We start from the raw sequence: 14,272 nt of genomic DNA on the forward strand, positions 1-14,272 counted from the left end.
GGGACCATAGAATCAGCCACATGTAAATAAATTACGAGAGACTCAGCATTTACCTACTCTTAAGGTCTCTTGAAAAAATTAAGGCTTTGCCTTACAGGGATCTTGCAGCATATTGAACATTGACCATGTTCTGGGTTCAATTCCTACTCATTCCAGAAGACAAAAACAACATGACAGAACATTCACTAGAAGGATTTTGAGCCTTAAAATGCATAGAAACATCTAGATAGAGAGAAGCACATTTGAACAGAGCATCTTAGTACTTTCCTAAAGTCAAAACTGGGTATAGATTGAGATCAGGATTTAAACATGTGAATGTCATTGCCTGGGGGTGAAAGCACAAAGAAGCAGAAAAATTAAATCTAAAGGTTACAAATGACAAAACAAGGTTGCTGCAAAAACATCACCACTTTCAGCAACTCAAGAATCCCTAAAACTCCTAAGAAATTTATTTCTTCTTTCCACCTTTGGCAGCGTCACCAGCCTTTGTCTGCAAAGCAGGTTGTAAGAACATTGTCAATCCAATTAGAAGAAATGTGGAAGGAAAAAAGTTAAAAACGACCACAGCAAACGCTAATGGAAAAGAGAATAGGGGAGAGGGGGGGCAGGTGGAGGAGCAGCATTCCCACTTCTATCGAGCTTTTTGTTCGTGGAAAACTACAAATCTAAGATGACAAAAAGAATCTGCTTGGGCCTGGCTGCATACAGCCATGCACCACAATTTCAACCAGACCCCTGGACTATGAAATACAACTAATTTACCTTCTTTACACCACGGATCTTTTTGGCTCTGTTCTTCCTTTCTTTGAGCTGCTTCCTAGATTTCTCCACCTTTGTATCCAGGCCATTCTACATCAAACATTCAAAAATTAAAACCTTGTATTTACATATAAACTATTCTATCCATCAGATACCCAATCGCACAAGGCCCATGACTAAACTACACAATTTCCAAATAGAGAATTTGCATATGCACCATTGAGTCATATTCCATACACATTCTATGGAAAATTGAAATGAATACTAGCAGAAATGCATAAAAAATAACCCCTCCCCCGGTGTCACATTTATTTTAAAAAATGGTTTCAAGCACACATACACCATCTCCACATTTTCCATAATGAGAGAAATGGAAATGAACAAGGATTTGAATCATATACTCTGTTTTCTTAGTGCTTTCTTTTCAAATACTCTTACATGTGTACTAAGTGAGACCAATTTTACTTGATCAAATCATTATAAGAAAGAACAATGAAATTAAAACCACAATAGCGAACAAGGAACAGTGAGCAACTGCCAAAGATCTACTCCTAAAGATTACAGATAGTTTGTCGCATCAGTGATCCATCCAATATCAATCTCTCAAAATATTCTCAAACATTACCTAATTTATATGTAATAGACATAGCAAAAATCCCACAAGAAGAAATAAAATAATAATTTCTAACTGATAGCTAAGGCCGTCTATTCAGTTAAATCCTCAGATTGATTCATTCATCCAATTGGACCATCAGATATTGAAAGCCATGGTTTTTACATCACAGAAAGAATGGTGGTTATGCGCATTAAAAATTTAAGAGTTTTTTTTGAGTGACCAATTATGTGCATCAATGAAGCTTGTCATACATTAGTTCCAAACAACCATAGTCCTTTACAAAGTCAAAGAACAATTTTGAGATGGCACAAAAGTGGAGTGCCAAAAAAGCATTATACTTTGCCTGACTACAACAACATTAATGAATAGAAGCATATCGTGGCCTATCACCTTCATCAAATATTACCAAGTTGACATGAACTTTGCAACTAACAGAGAAAAATGAATTTACCCTGATAAGCCGGTACTTGGGTTCAAATTTCTTCGCATTCTCAACAGAATCATAAATCAATCCAAACCCAGTTGACTTGCCTCCCCCAAAGTGCGTCCTGAATTTGAAGACAAAAATGGCATTCGGGTCCTTGACCTCATACATCCTTGCCAATTTCTCCTTCAACTCAGCCTTTAAGAAAAGTAAAAATTAGAAATAAAAAAAAGCAACAACTAAAACCAGTAACCCAACTCGGCTCAACACTCTATGTTTATCACAAGTACCTCAAGGCACGTCACCATAGTAAATATAGTAAATTGCAGTAGTAAAGTAATATATCAGAGAAAACAAAAACCTCTTATTTCCAAATCCCAACAACAATACTATCTGATGAATTTTTCCAATTCACAAGATATCCATGCAGTGAAGAAAGCAAACCAGAACTCAACGAAATGCCCATCTAACCCATCCATTGTGTGTGTGCACAAAAATAAATATGAGCTGACAACAAACTAGCTAACACTTCAAAGAATTAACTATTCTATAAGTTAATACAATATATTAAGTGTGAAAGGAGTTTCAACCTTGGAAACATTAGGTCGCCCTGGATGCAGAACATCGATCACCTGCACCACCAAAGGGAACAAGCACAATAGAAATGAGTAAAAATACCTTATTTCCCTTCCTTTTTTTTGGTGAAAAAGGAAAAGATTTGAAAGTCAAAATAACAATTGAAAGACTCACGAATTGCTTCCTGGAGAGAAGCCGATTAGTCATAAACTTCCTGGTTCGAATAGTCACCGCCTTGTCCGCCATTTTCTGTGTAAAATAATCATCCACCCACCACTGAAAAAGTTAGTTAATAGCTCAAAGAAAGCAAAAGGCAGATCATGAAGAGTTGTTTGGAGAGAAGGTCCATACAATTGTCTCCTTTGATGCCGTCGGCCGCCGCAACGCCCCTCACCTGCCGATTCTGCTGCTCTCTGCTCTCGCCGAGGTTGCTCTTTCTTCTCTCTCAGTTTGCACTTTGCAGAGAAAAGTGCTAGAAGTAGGGTTTACAAGTTTTTAGATTGTTGCCCAATGGACGTGTCATGGGCCAGACATACAAACTTTGTTATCGGACGAAAGTCCAAGAGTTATATCTTGGCCCACCTTTCTTGGTTTTAAATAGGGCCTGGTTAACTTTTCTTTTGGTCTTGCAATTTTAATCTCAGCTGATGGTTTTTTTTATGGGCAAAAAACAAAAAATCCCCTTGTGGTATAATTATTCCACAAAAAAACCTCCTGTAATCTCAAATCATTACCTCATGATTTAAAGAAAAGTGAAAAATTAACGAAAATCTTTAAATTAAACGCGTTTGAATCAAACGTGCTGGAACTGTGCGTGGTTCTTCCGAAAAATAGTTTTTTAAGACAAATTTGACCTGAAATACCTGCTTTGCCCCTCAAACCTTAATAAAACTACCACGACTCTTCTTCAATTTCACTCCAAACTTGTAAAAATCAACGATCTTTGCTTATATTATTAGCGAATGAAACTAATGAATCAAAAACCGTTTGTTTTAGGTTACTTTTTGCTTATATTATTAGGGTATTTCTGTTATTTTAACTCAAAACTGTTTGTTTTAATAATTTCTATCAATGTTTCAAATTACTTCAAACCATGAGATACCGACACGTATGATTTGAAATTACAAGGAACTTTTTTGTAGGATGGCTATACCATAGGGGGGCTTTTTTGTCTTTTTACCCTTTATATGTATATATATATATATATATATAACAAGTTTTTTTTTTTTGGTATTACACTCTTGGGCGTGTTTGGATAAGAGATTATTTTTAAAAAAAAAATTTATTTGGCATAATACTGTAGTACTTCTTATGATATAATATAATGTATATGAGATAAAAAGGTAATTGAAAATTGTGTTTTTCATACAAGTTGAATATTTTTCTTTTCATGAGAATTACGCTAACCAAATAGATTCTTTGCCTCTTTTCCTATCCGAAATTTGCCAAGTGATCCAAGTTAAAGCTATGTCATCCTGATCGTAAACCTTTTTAACGAAAAATATAATCAACCATTTTCTGTGCTTACATTTGCAGCTATGTCAATAGCTTTATTTTTCTGGAGGGAGCTAAGATTTGTAAGGAAGGGTGGATGCCATCTAGCCGGAGTTGCCAACCAACCACCGTTTTCGCTGGGGAGCCAGGAACTTGATATAGATGGAGTGAAACTAAGTATGAGTTCAAACTTTTATTTTTAGCAGGAATGGATCGATATTAAATGAGCAAACAAAATTCATACCACTCAAATGAATGTTAATGGTAAAATTATGACTGGAGACGATGGAAACAATCCAATTTTGTCCCCCAAAAGCATTAAAAAAAGCCAGTTTTGATATCCAACTTCTACATGAAGGACAAAACGCCCAAAGAATATAGCAACCACACCACAAGAAACTGCTGTGTAATTTGCTAACGCTCACCGCTTATTGGTACGCAGATGTGGCTGATCCAGAAAGAAAAATTGAGAAAATTTACGTGACCGTAAAAACCATCATAAGACATAAGTGGCTTCTATATCAATAAGCAAAGTAGACTTTCCAAGTCTGCATAAAACTTTGTTCCCTATAAGGAGCTAGTGATCAGTGGTATATAATTATATTTACATATATATATATATATATATATATATATATATCAACATAAGTACTACATATTTCTTTATATAAAAAAAAAACCACCTTATTTGAGGCAGAAAAGAAAAGCATTCTCAGTTTTACAGGGCAAAATTACTATCTGAATCAACCAATATGGACCACAGAGCGTGCACATCTTCGCATGAACATGATTTCACATCTTCGTATAAGACATATATTCCTTTGCTACCTGAAAAAGACGAGAGAGAGAACATATAGATTAACGTTAACTCATGCCTGAAACAGATGAAGATAAGTAATTAACGCACGAAAAGCGGTGCATTGACAAGCTAATTCGCGTAAACGAACGAAGCACAGATCGAGTCATACAGAAATTAGACCATATATAGAGAAGATAATTACTTCATCAACATTTGCCAGGAGGAGAAGGGGAAAGAAATGAAGATGATAATCAGTGCAAATTAATGAAGTTTTAGAATGACGTACTACTGTAAATGAGAAGAAGAATTTCCAAAAATGCCGGTCATAATCAAAAGATAATTAACATAGCGATGCAAAAGATTATACACTACTATAATAGTGCTAATTAACTAGCTAGTTTTAGAGAAGATGGAGAGTGAGAGATGATGTATTGTACGTCTTGTGCGAGTGGAGCTAAGGCGAGCCCAGAACTCCTTGAATGGGTAGAGGAAGGATTGAAGCCACCCCATTAAAACCAAGCCTTTCTGGTTCGACTTCTTCATATGTTAGGTGAAAAGTTGGAAGGAAATAAAATAGCTAGAGTGCTGCTGGAAGAGCTTCCTTCCTTTAATAAAGGAAAATTCCGGATCACTATTCCTTTCTCGGTACTTTATCATTAGTTTTAATCTAATGGTATATATATATATAAATTAGTAGTATCTATTCTTATGTTGAGCAGACCTACCCATGCATACAATACAAGAAGAAAACATCATCTTCTGCTGGTGTCATGTCACCTCAGAGGACAGATGAAGCTTTCCTGCTTGTTCTTGAAGCCAGGTAGACTCCTCTTCCATCATTTTTTCACATTTTACTCAAGTACTCTATCACGAAATACTACTACTACTACAATTAAATACACTAGGAGGTAGTACTCTACCGGCTTCACTCTTCCTTTTATGATGCAACATGTATGGCTATTGGCTAGTCTTTCTGGCCTGTGAAGGGAGTCCAGAAAAACCATCTTGAAGACTCATTTTTTCTTATCATTTTATCACCATGCATGTTGGTTCACGCTATCAAAAGTGGAGGGGGTCAAAGAAAGTAACCATGGCATGGCACTGCAAGAAAAGGAAGAGTAAGCTGCAAGGGTTCGTAAAATACTACCCTAGTCAATTAAGCATGTAATTATTGGTTGCTGTTAGGGCATTTGGCAATATTAATTGGTTCCTTCGTTTTCGTTTGTGATTCAACTACAGAAGGCCGAGTCAACTAATCATCAAGACAAAATAAAAGAGACAAGAAGGTGTGATACCGAACACTGCAAAATTATCTCACGAAAACAGGTTTAAAAAAGTACGGAATTGGCTTGGGGTGGCTTAAAAAAGGTTGTATGGGTTACGACGAACAGGACCAAGATATAATCATTTCAAAAGCATAGATTCGAGTGTTAGTCATTTCAGCAATCAAAGGCTACTAGCTGATGGTCAATTATGACAATCAAAAGCTGGTGGCCCTGCAGTTCGTACACGTACGTGAATACGAAAGATTTCTCTTTTGAACGCTATTGAGCTTTAAGTTACACTGAAGCCAAAAAAAAATTGGGTGACCTTCGTGAGTGGTTTAGTATTGTAGAATGTATAGAGTCATGCACAAACTTATCTATTTTGACAATTAAGCGTAATCTAATGGACAAGATGTTTCACCTAAAATTGATAAAATATAAGTTCGAATAATCAAGTGGATAAATGAGGAATCGCTACTATTAATCCTTTTTCTTAAAAAAAAAAAAAACTATCTATTTGACTTCTGAATGTCGTTGCTAGTGGCATAATTAGCTAATAAATTAATGCGAAAATGCTTGCTTAAGTCTCCATCACCTACCCAATGTTTAATGTTTATCATCGAGCGATTAGGCATGGAGCCAATGAAAATATTATGCAGTGCTTTCAGAAATTGAATGCTTTAATTCATATATAGCATCATATGTTTATTACTTATATAATTTGCGTCATTCAACATTGGTCTCCAAAATTCACGGGGGTGTGTTGGCAAATGGGTTTCATCCCTTACTATGGGTTTCAAATTTAATTATACTCATATATGACATTTGCTTGGGCCAATAGAAATAAATCAATGAGAATGACAAGTCTAAAATATGGGCTTTCTGATCAACCACCTCTCACTAGAAAAATCACATCTTAATTATCCAATTTAATCTCCTTAAGTCTCAAAATTAGAAACCAAAATGCCATCTTAATTCCATGTCTTATTCTCCTTAAATGTAAAAATAAGAAAACAAAATGCCATGGCTTTTGCTGGTTTCAACAAATTGGAAAAAAAATTACAAAAAAAAAAGAAAAATAATTAATTATAAAACCCATTGCACATTAACAAACACACTAAGTCCCCGACTTGTTTGGATGTCAAATTTTTTTTAAATAATAATTCGTTTATATCAGAAACACATTTCTTAATTCATTTTTTTTATATTTTCAATCACCTTTTTATTTCACGTACATCACGCTACAAAAAGTACTATTGTAATTATTTCAAATAATATTCTATCCAAAGAAATGCAATTTATCCTTTTTCTGCTCTTACGACTTGGAGTATTCATTCGCTATTTTTTATTCGAGTATTAATAATTCTTTTTTTTTTTAAGGCAGTATTGGTTAGTTATTTTGTTCAGCTTGTTGGCTGCAAATAGTTACTGGTACTATAAATTTCATTATTTCAGTTATTGTTCAACGTGTAACGTAACGAGCGCGGGAATCTCCAGAGACAGTTAATCTCGAAACGGTCTGCCCACGTGTCTTTACCTATTCTCGCCACGTGTCAAATGACTGTATTCATTTCCTTTCTCTAAGGGCAATCACTGCTGTTCTTCTTCCTCCTCCCTCAGACCGCCCTAATTTCGTAGAAACTTTAGATCCAGCAATGGCGTCGGAGAAAAATAATCCTACTCGATCTCCAATGTACCCTCAGGTCATCGACCCAAATTACGAAACTACCCTCCCCCCATCTTCATCATCGCCATCCTCGCGCCCCAATCTGTACCCTACCATTGACATGAAAGACCTCGTCGAGAACCTCTTTCCGGACGTTAATGACGAAACTTCCCCCGCAAACATTTCTAGTGCCCCCTCTGCCCCTCCCGAATCCATAGAGGAAACTCTCCTCACTGTCCCCGGCGCCATCCTCCACTTGATCGACAAGCAATACTCCGTCGAGCTCGCCACTGGGGATTTAGTCATCCTCCGTCTCCGGCAAGGAGACAACACCGTTGCCGTTCTAGCCCGGGTGGCTGACGAGATCCAGTGGCCTCTGACCAAGGACCTGGCCGCCGTCAAACTCGATCCTTCTCGTTACTTCTTCTCCTTCCGCGCCCCGAAAGAGGGCGAAGGTTCGGACTCCAGCAGCGACGATGAAATTGATGACAAAAGGCAAAAGCAGAAGCAAAAGAAAAAGAAAAATAGAAAAGAATCAGAAAATATTGAGTCGTTAGACGTGTTAAATTACGGATTGACGATAGCTTCGAAGGGTCAGGAGGATTTGTTGAAACAATTAGATGGAGTTTTAGAGATTTCGAGCAGTTTTTCAGTACAACAAGTCGAAGAAAAGGTGGTGGCGCAGTTGGGTGGCGCGGTGGCCAGGGAGGTGTCGCCAGCTGACTTGGTGTCGGAGAAGAAGAAGGAGGTATTGGAAGAGCGGTGCGCAGCGTATTGGACCACGCTGGCGCCTAATGTAGAAGAGTACAGTGGGACTGCAGCCAAGTTGATAGCAGCTGGATCAGGCCAGTTAGTTAAGGGGATATTGTGGTGTGGAGACGTTACCGTGGATAGGTTGAAATGGGGAAATGAGGTTTTAAAGACGAGAATGACCACAGGGTCCAAGGCTGAGGTTAGTCCCGATACCTTAAGAAGGATAAAAAGGTATGATTTTGTTTACTTCATTTTAGCTTGATCAGTCTGTTTCGTAATGTTCTTCATTCAATCTTAAATGTTGTACGTGTGTCCATTGGCTATTAGTGAATGTTTAATCAGAGATTGGGGGAATGCAAATATTTTGACGGTAGAAACATGCTTCTATTTTGCTGTTTCAATAATTTTTTTGGGTCGATAGGTCTTTTATTTGGTTGATGCTATGGACGTTTCAGTAGAATCTTGCAGACCAACCAGTCTAACGCTTAATGTTTGTTTTGCTTGTTTTCTTTGAAGGGTTAAGAGAGTGACAAAGATGACTGAGAAGGTAGCGCTAGGGGTCCTTTCAGGTGTTGTGAAGGTTTCAGGTTTCTTTACCAGTTCAGTTGCCAACTCCAAAGCTGGAAAGAAGTTCTTTGGCCTCTTACCAGGGGAAATGGTCCTTGCCTCTCTGGATGGATTCAGTATGTGCGACATTTACAATTTCTGCTTTGGAGTTCATGGTTTTTGACAAGTTCTATTTAACTGTTGGCTTCCCTTCTTCTGCTTGACTTTAATTCATCGAAGCTTAGTCAGTTATTAATCATTTCGCTGAGAATAATTGATAGGCTTGTAGAATTAGCTCAATTTATTCATCTTAGTTACACAACTTGGACAGCCTGACACTTAATTGGACCTTTAATGTTGATCTAGAATTATACTCACAGAGTTATGCAGCTTACCTAGTATTACTCTAGGTTTGTGCTGCTTTATGATACCAAAAGCATGTTTAATCCTTGTCCGGTTTTCTAACTATTGGTGATTGAATTGCCCCTTCAATGCATATATGTTTGGATTAAATCCATGACACTGTACTGAGCATTCAACTAAATGTTGTAGTATCGTATATATACTTTTGCTTTTCTGGATTGGTCTGACTTGTATGATTTTAATAGGTAAAATTTGTGATGCTGTCGAGGTAGCAGGAAAGAATGTAATGTCAACGTCATCGACCGTGACGACTGGACTTGTCTCCCATAGGTAACTTTGAACTTCGTGTGTTTGAGCTTGCATGCATGATTGGAAAATGAAAGCAGCTAGTTAGAACTGAAATTGCAGTTCCATCCGATGGCCTAGCCTGCATCACCAAAAAAATCAATTTCCATCTTCCTCTTCATAAACTCGGCTTTTGGCCTATTGATTTCATTCTCATGTCTTACAGTTGACTCTCTTGAAGTGGATGGTTGATAGCCTCATAATTCCCATCTCTGGCAAATAGTTTCAGGGTTTCACATTAGAAAATAAATGTTTTTCAGTACCAATCAAATATTAATTTCAGGAAAAATTTTATCCATTATTAATTGTATGTCTTTCATCATGCTTTTCTTATTCTAAATTTGCAAGTTTTGAGTCAAATAGAAATGTATAGTGGTAATATAGTTAAATTGAACCATTTGGATTACAAATTATAATAAGTTACAGTATGAATTGGGCTTCATGCAGTGTATTTTAAAAGTTTTATTACCTTTCCAGAACATTTACACCATATGCTTCTATCTCTCTAGTTGCATTTGTGACTTTTCTTTGTTTGCATAACCATCAATTTCCTTCTTTTAGCCTTTCATTTGCTCAATAGTGAGATTTTTTTAAAATTTTAAATAGGAGTACATCTATCCATTTATGACAGCAGTCCAGTATGCATATTATGTGGGAATAGATAAACATTTAACCATGTAAAGTATGGTGATCTAATTAAATACTGATATGAAGAAAGCTTTGTTTTCCTTAGTTTTGTGTTTGTTTTTATTGTGATATCTGATACTTCTGGTTCAATAATGTTCTTCGCGGTCACTATTTTTTTAGGTTCACATTAAATGGGTATGTACTCTTTGTGAAAAGTACCATAATTTAGAGAATAAAAAAGGCTCGGTCATTTCACAGTTGGTGCAATAGAAATGCAATTGCAATAATAATAATAATAAATAAATAAATAAATAAAAACTAGAGGGTGAATCTTTTACCTTTGAGATCCTAATGATTTGCACTAAATTTGGATCAATGGAATCACATACAAATTTGGTGAGTTGATATTCTTATATGTCATACATTGTAACGTCCTTCAATGTAATTGTAAGTTGCACCTTTACCTGTGCAGATATGGGGAAGAAGCAGCTAAGGCAGCAAGTGAAGGGCTCGATGCTGCAGGGCATGCCGTAGGAACTGCATGGGCTGTGTTTAAGATCAGAAAGGCTCTAAATCCAAAAGGTGTTCTAAGCCCCCGTTCCTTGGCTAAGTCTGCTGCTAAATCTGTTGCTGCTGAGAAAAAAGCTAAGAGTTCCAAGTAATAGTTAAGGATGTTGTTTCTTGGCTCCGCTTATTGAGTTAAATGCTGCAAAGTAATTATGCCCTGTCACACATCTCCAATTTGACATGTCATGTAGGAGATCTGAGGCCTGGGTCTATTGTTGTAACTTTCTCTTCTAGGTGAAATTCATTTCAGGTAATTTTTCCCCCTTGTTATTCGTCTAACAGGATCATTGTGGAACAGGGGTCTGATTCAAGTAAGAAGCCCAAAATATCAGCTTGAAAGCAACTCAATGTTTAAGCCCTAGTAAAGTTTTTTCATTTTTTCTACCTTAACTCAATGATCCTGCTTCAGTTTCTTTTTAATAGGTAAACTATCCTACTCGAGCTACTAAGAGAAGCTTCTTATATTTGAAGCTCACTTTGAAAGGAAAAGGCCCCTTAAAAAAATGACGGTAATGGTTCAAGGCATTAAGTGGATTCCTATTGAGCCAGCACTCTTTTGGAAATCATTCAGCAATAGGTGATAGGAAGATAAGATTACTTTAAATTTCTTGAAACGAAATGAAAAAATGCATATTGTGCTGGAGTGCAATCACATTTGGTAAATGTAGCAAATAAAAGGTCACAATCTTACTGTTTATACAATTGTTTAATCGATAACTCGCTAAAGGATGATCTTCATAAAGACCTATGTTTGGCAATAACTTATCGGGAAGGGGGATGTGTAATTTATAATTTTCATTTCATAATCTTCCAGGGGTGATGGTTATAAGTCAATGGCTAGCTGAAATCAACATTTTTCTTAAGCTTCTGTGCATAATGATATCAGGATAATCTTTCTGTTTAGTTTCATGCTTTCCTTTCTTCATTAGTTCAACTGAAATATCAAGATCAGCTATTGCAACAACAGTGACATTGAGTCTTTGGCTGAAATTCAGCTGTGATTATCTGTTTCAGGGTCTCGGTGGCATTCTGAAATTTGCACTTCATTTTTTTCTGTGGAAGATTAGGTTTGGATCAAGATTACATTTTGTGATGTTTTAGTTGTATTGAGAGTAGCTTCTAAGTTTCCTAGTGATTGAATTGGTGGTTATGATTAGTGCCTTTATGGTAAACTATGATTTTTTGCTTCTTCTCTTTTGCATTGGAGTTGAAATGATATCAGCTTTTGTAAGGAAGGTTGCTGTTATCTGCACTGCTATCTTCACTCTGTGCTTGTTGACGTGATCACAAATTATATACAAAAACACATGGTTCAAATTCTTCGGACATTGTTTACAGTTCCAACTTTTTCTGCAGTGTCATCTGCAAAAATATTGTTATAAGGTTGGTAAACATCTTTTCTTTAGAAATCTTTATAGTCATATGTGACGTGTACGAGTGTATAATAATATATCACTAGCCTTTTCTTTATTTTAGTCATCTACATCCCAATTTGTTTAGAATATCAAATGTTGCTATCAGCATATACTGTATCATACCGTCTTGAGTGACCTCTCTCTAATTTGTTGTTGTTTATCAAACTAACTTTGTTGGCTTCCTTTTCTCCTTTTCATGTATCAAGTGTCAACTTCCTCACTTTCTGTGTTGGATATTCTCTAAATGAGAAGTATCAAGTATCAACTTCCTCACTTTCTGTGTTGGATATTCTCTCTGTGAGGTTTTTCTTGAATTGTTTGCTGGTAAATGACTATTTAGTTGCTAGATATGTTGTTACAGCTAGGCAGTTAATAAGTTTCAGCTGCAAATGGCAAAAGATGATGGTCTTGTGTTGTTGCAAAATCCTTCGTGATCTTTCAGTCCAGAATCAATAATTGGTTTTTTTTGCTGCTCCTGGTGATAACCACGGACGACAACTTTTGAAAGATGAGTCCTGAGGTCCTTTTTAGGACTACCTAAATCTCAGCTGGGAATGCTTGGATGGCTCTCATTTAACCATGAGCAGAGGATAAGTGGTACATACTAAAATATAGGGATTACTGAACTCAAAGACTCTTTTCACTCCTTTAGTCCTTTTCGCTTTGTAGTGTGTAGTACCACTAACAGAAAAGATCGGATAAGTAATATTTTGTAATATGCTTGCGTCTGTAGCCATATTTATTTTATACCATGTCTTTTTAGTGGTCTCAACATTATAGACTCCCCACATATCCAATCAAATCCTCTTTTGAGGACTTCTAATACCAAACCAGAACCAGAAGGGCCATTTCATTTTGTCATTGACGTGTTTTATGAGGTTGTGGGTAGGTGTTGTGATTGTGATATCTTTTCCTCAGCTCTGATGGGAAATTATGAACCTCTGGAAATCACAATGGCCTACCGTCACGCGGTACTACATTTTTTTCCCCCTTAATAGATGAACAAAGGTGAGAAGTCTATTCTATCTGTGCTAGAAGGGCGCGCATGGAAATTAGCAAGGTTGAGCCATAATCTCAACCTCATGGTTATGGGATCTCCTTCTCCTGGGACTTTCGGAAGGTCAAGCGTTGATTAAACCATTCTAAAAAGAATTTTAGTTACAAAAAGTTTTTACTGGTTTTTTGGGTCTGATTAGCTGCAGGGTTCCATTGGTTAATAACTTTGTACCAGTAACTTACAAAGAAAGGATGCCTTTGATTCCGTTACTGCAGATGTCTTGGAGCAAAGCGTGCTTTCTGGTTGCATACTTGGAGTCATGTCCTTAAACATTAAAACAATCTTGATCATCCGTGAAGTTAATGTGCCGGCCATGACAAACTATCTAAAATGCTCAAAGGTTACGTAAGAAGTTTTGTGCAGACCCATTTGTGCTAAAAAAACAAAAAGCTTTGAAGATAAGCCACAAATTTACGACGTTGCATGGTGGGCGTTTTTATTAAGCCACAGCCCATAAACTGTAAAGCAACAAAGGACGTAATTGGTGATGGTGCATATTGGTTATGGATGCCAGAAGTGGATTCACTAACCTATTGTTCTAGAGGATGAAAGCACACCAAAGTCTAAGCACATATTATTGCGTGCTTTCGGTCTTGAATTATTAACTGTAGCCGCCCCGGCAACTAGATTATTACGTGCCAACTTGGGTTAAAAAAAAAAAAAAAGGGGCCCTTCTCTGTTATTCCGTATTGGAATCCTTTCAGCTTTGTTGTAAAATTGCAGCTTGAGTGAACGGAACCCATAAGCAAGGCAAACCTTTTGCATCGGCAGAGAACCCCAGACCAGTAAAAGACCCAATAAACACTACAGTTCTTCTGGAATTCTGGTCATGATTGGGATTGGCCTGAAGTATGGCGTAAATAATGATCCTATATTGGCAAAAATGATTCAGAACACTGGCATCTTTCAAGGACTTAATTTGCCATCACCCCCATTTTTTTTTGGGTGGATATGTCTAGAGAGGCAAACACGTGTTGGATATCAAGAATCACAATCTTGC

At 36.8% G+C, this 14,272-nt stretch overlaps 2 protein-coding genes and 1 long non-coding RNA gene across 4 annotated transcripts; 1 reads left to right on the plus strand and 2 right to left on the minus strand.

Annotated features, from left to right (window-relative positions):
- Positions 1-263: 263 nt before the first annotated feature.
- LOC140010458 (small ribosomal subunit protein eS24z-like) lies at positions 264-2,885 on the minus strand. Its single transcript, XM_072057525.1, has 6 exons — positions 2,727-2,885; positions 2,550-2,624; positions 2,390-2,431; positions 1,827-1,997; positions 763-849; positions 264-490 (listed from the first exon to the last, which is right to left on the minus strand). Exons 2-6 carry the CDS (start codon positions 2,619-2,621, stop codon positions 449-451), a joined length of 414 nt encoding a protein of 137 aa, XP_071913626.1. The 5' UTR covers positions 2,622-2,624; positions 2,727-2,885; the 3' UTR covers positions 264-448.
- Positions 2,886-4,368: 1,483 nt separating this feature from the next.
- On the minus strand, positions 4,369-5,389 carry LOC140010220 (uncharacterized). Its single transcript, XR_011817501.1, has 2 exons — positions 5,106-5,389; positions 4,369-4,697 (listed from the first exon to the last, which is right to left on the minus strand). It is a non-coding gene; the product is annotated as an uncharacterized lncRNA (long non-coding RNA).
- A 2,072-nt stretch (positions 5,390-7,461) lies between these two features.
- LOC140010459 (protein EARLY-RESPONSIVE TO DEHYDRATION 7, chloroplastic-like) lies at positions 7,462-12,987 on the plus strand. 2 transcript variants are annotated; one of them, XR_011817746.1, is made up of 5 exons: positions 7,462-8,583; positions 8,869-9,035; positions 9,507-9,591; positions 10,706-11,050; positions 11,815-12,987. XR_011817746.1 is itself a non-coding variant. In XM_072057526.1 (4 exons), the coding sequence occupies exons 1-4, from the start codon at positions 7,589-7,591 to the stop codon at positions 10,893-10,895; spliced, it is 1,437 nt and encodes a 478-aa protein (XP_071913627.1). In that variant the 5' UTR covers positions 7,462-7,588; the 3' UTR covers positions 10,896-11,190. The 2 variants fall into 2 exon arrangements, 1 of the variants encoding a protein (XP_071913627.1); XM_072057526.1 differs by lacking the exon at positions 11,815-12,987 and having other exon boundaries at positions 10,706-11,190.
- The last annotated feature ends 1,285 nt before the right edge of the window (positions 12,988-14,272 follow it).

This window comes from Coffea arabica, chromosome 7c (assembly GCF_036785885.1).
Source record: "Coffea arabica cultivar ET-39 chromosome 7c, Coffea Arabica ET-39 HiFi, whole genome shotgun sequence".
NCBI classification, from domain to species: Eukaryota; Viridiplantae; Streptophyta; class Magnoliopsida; order Gentianales; family Rubiaceae; genus Coffea; species Coffea arabica.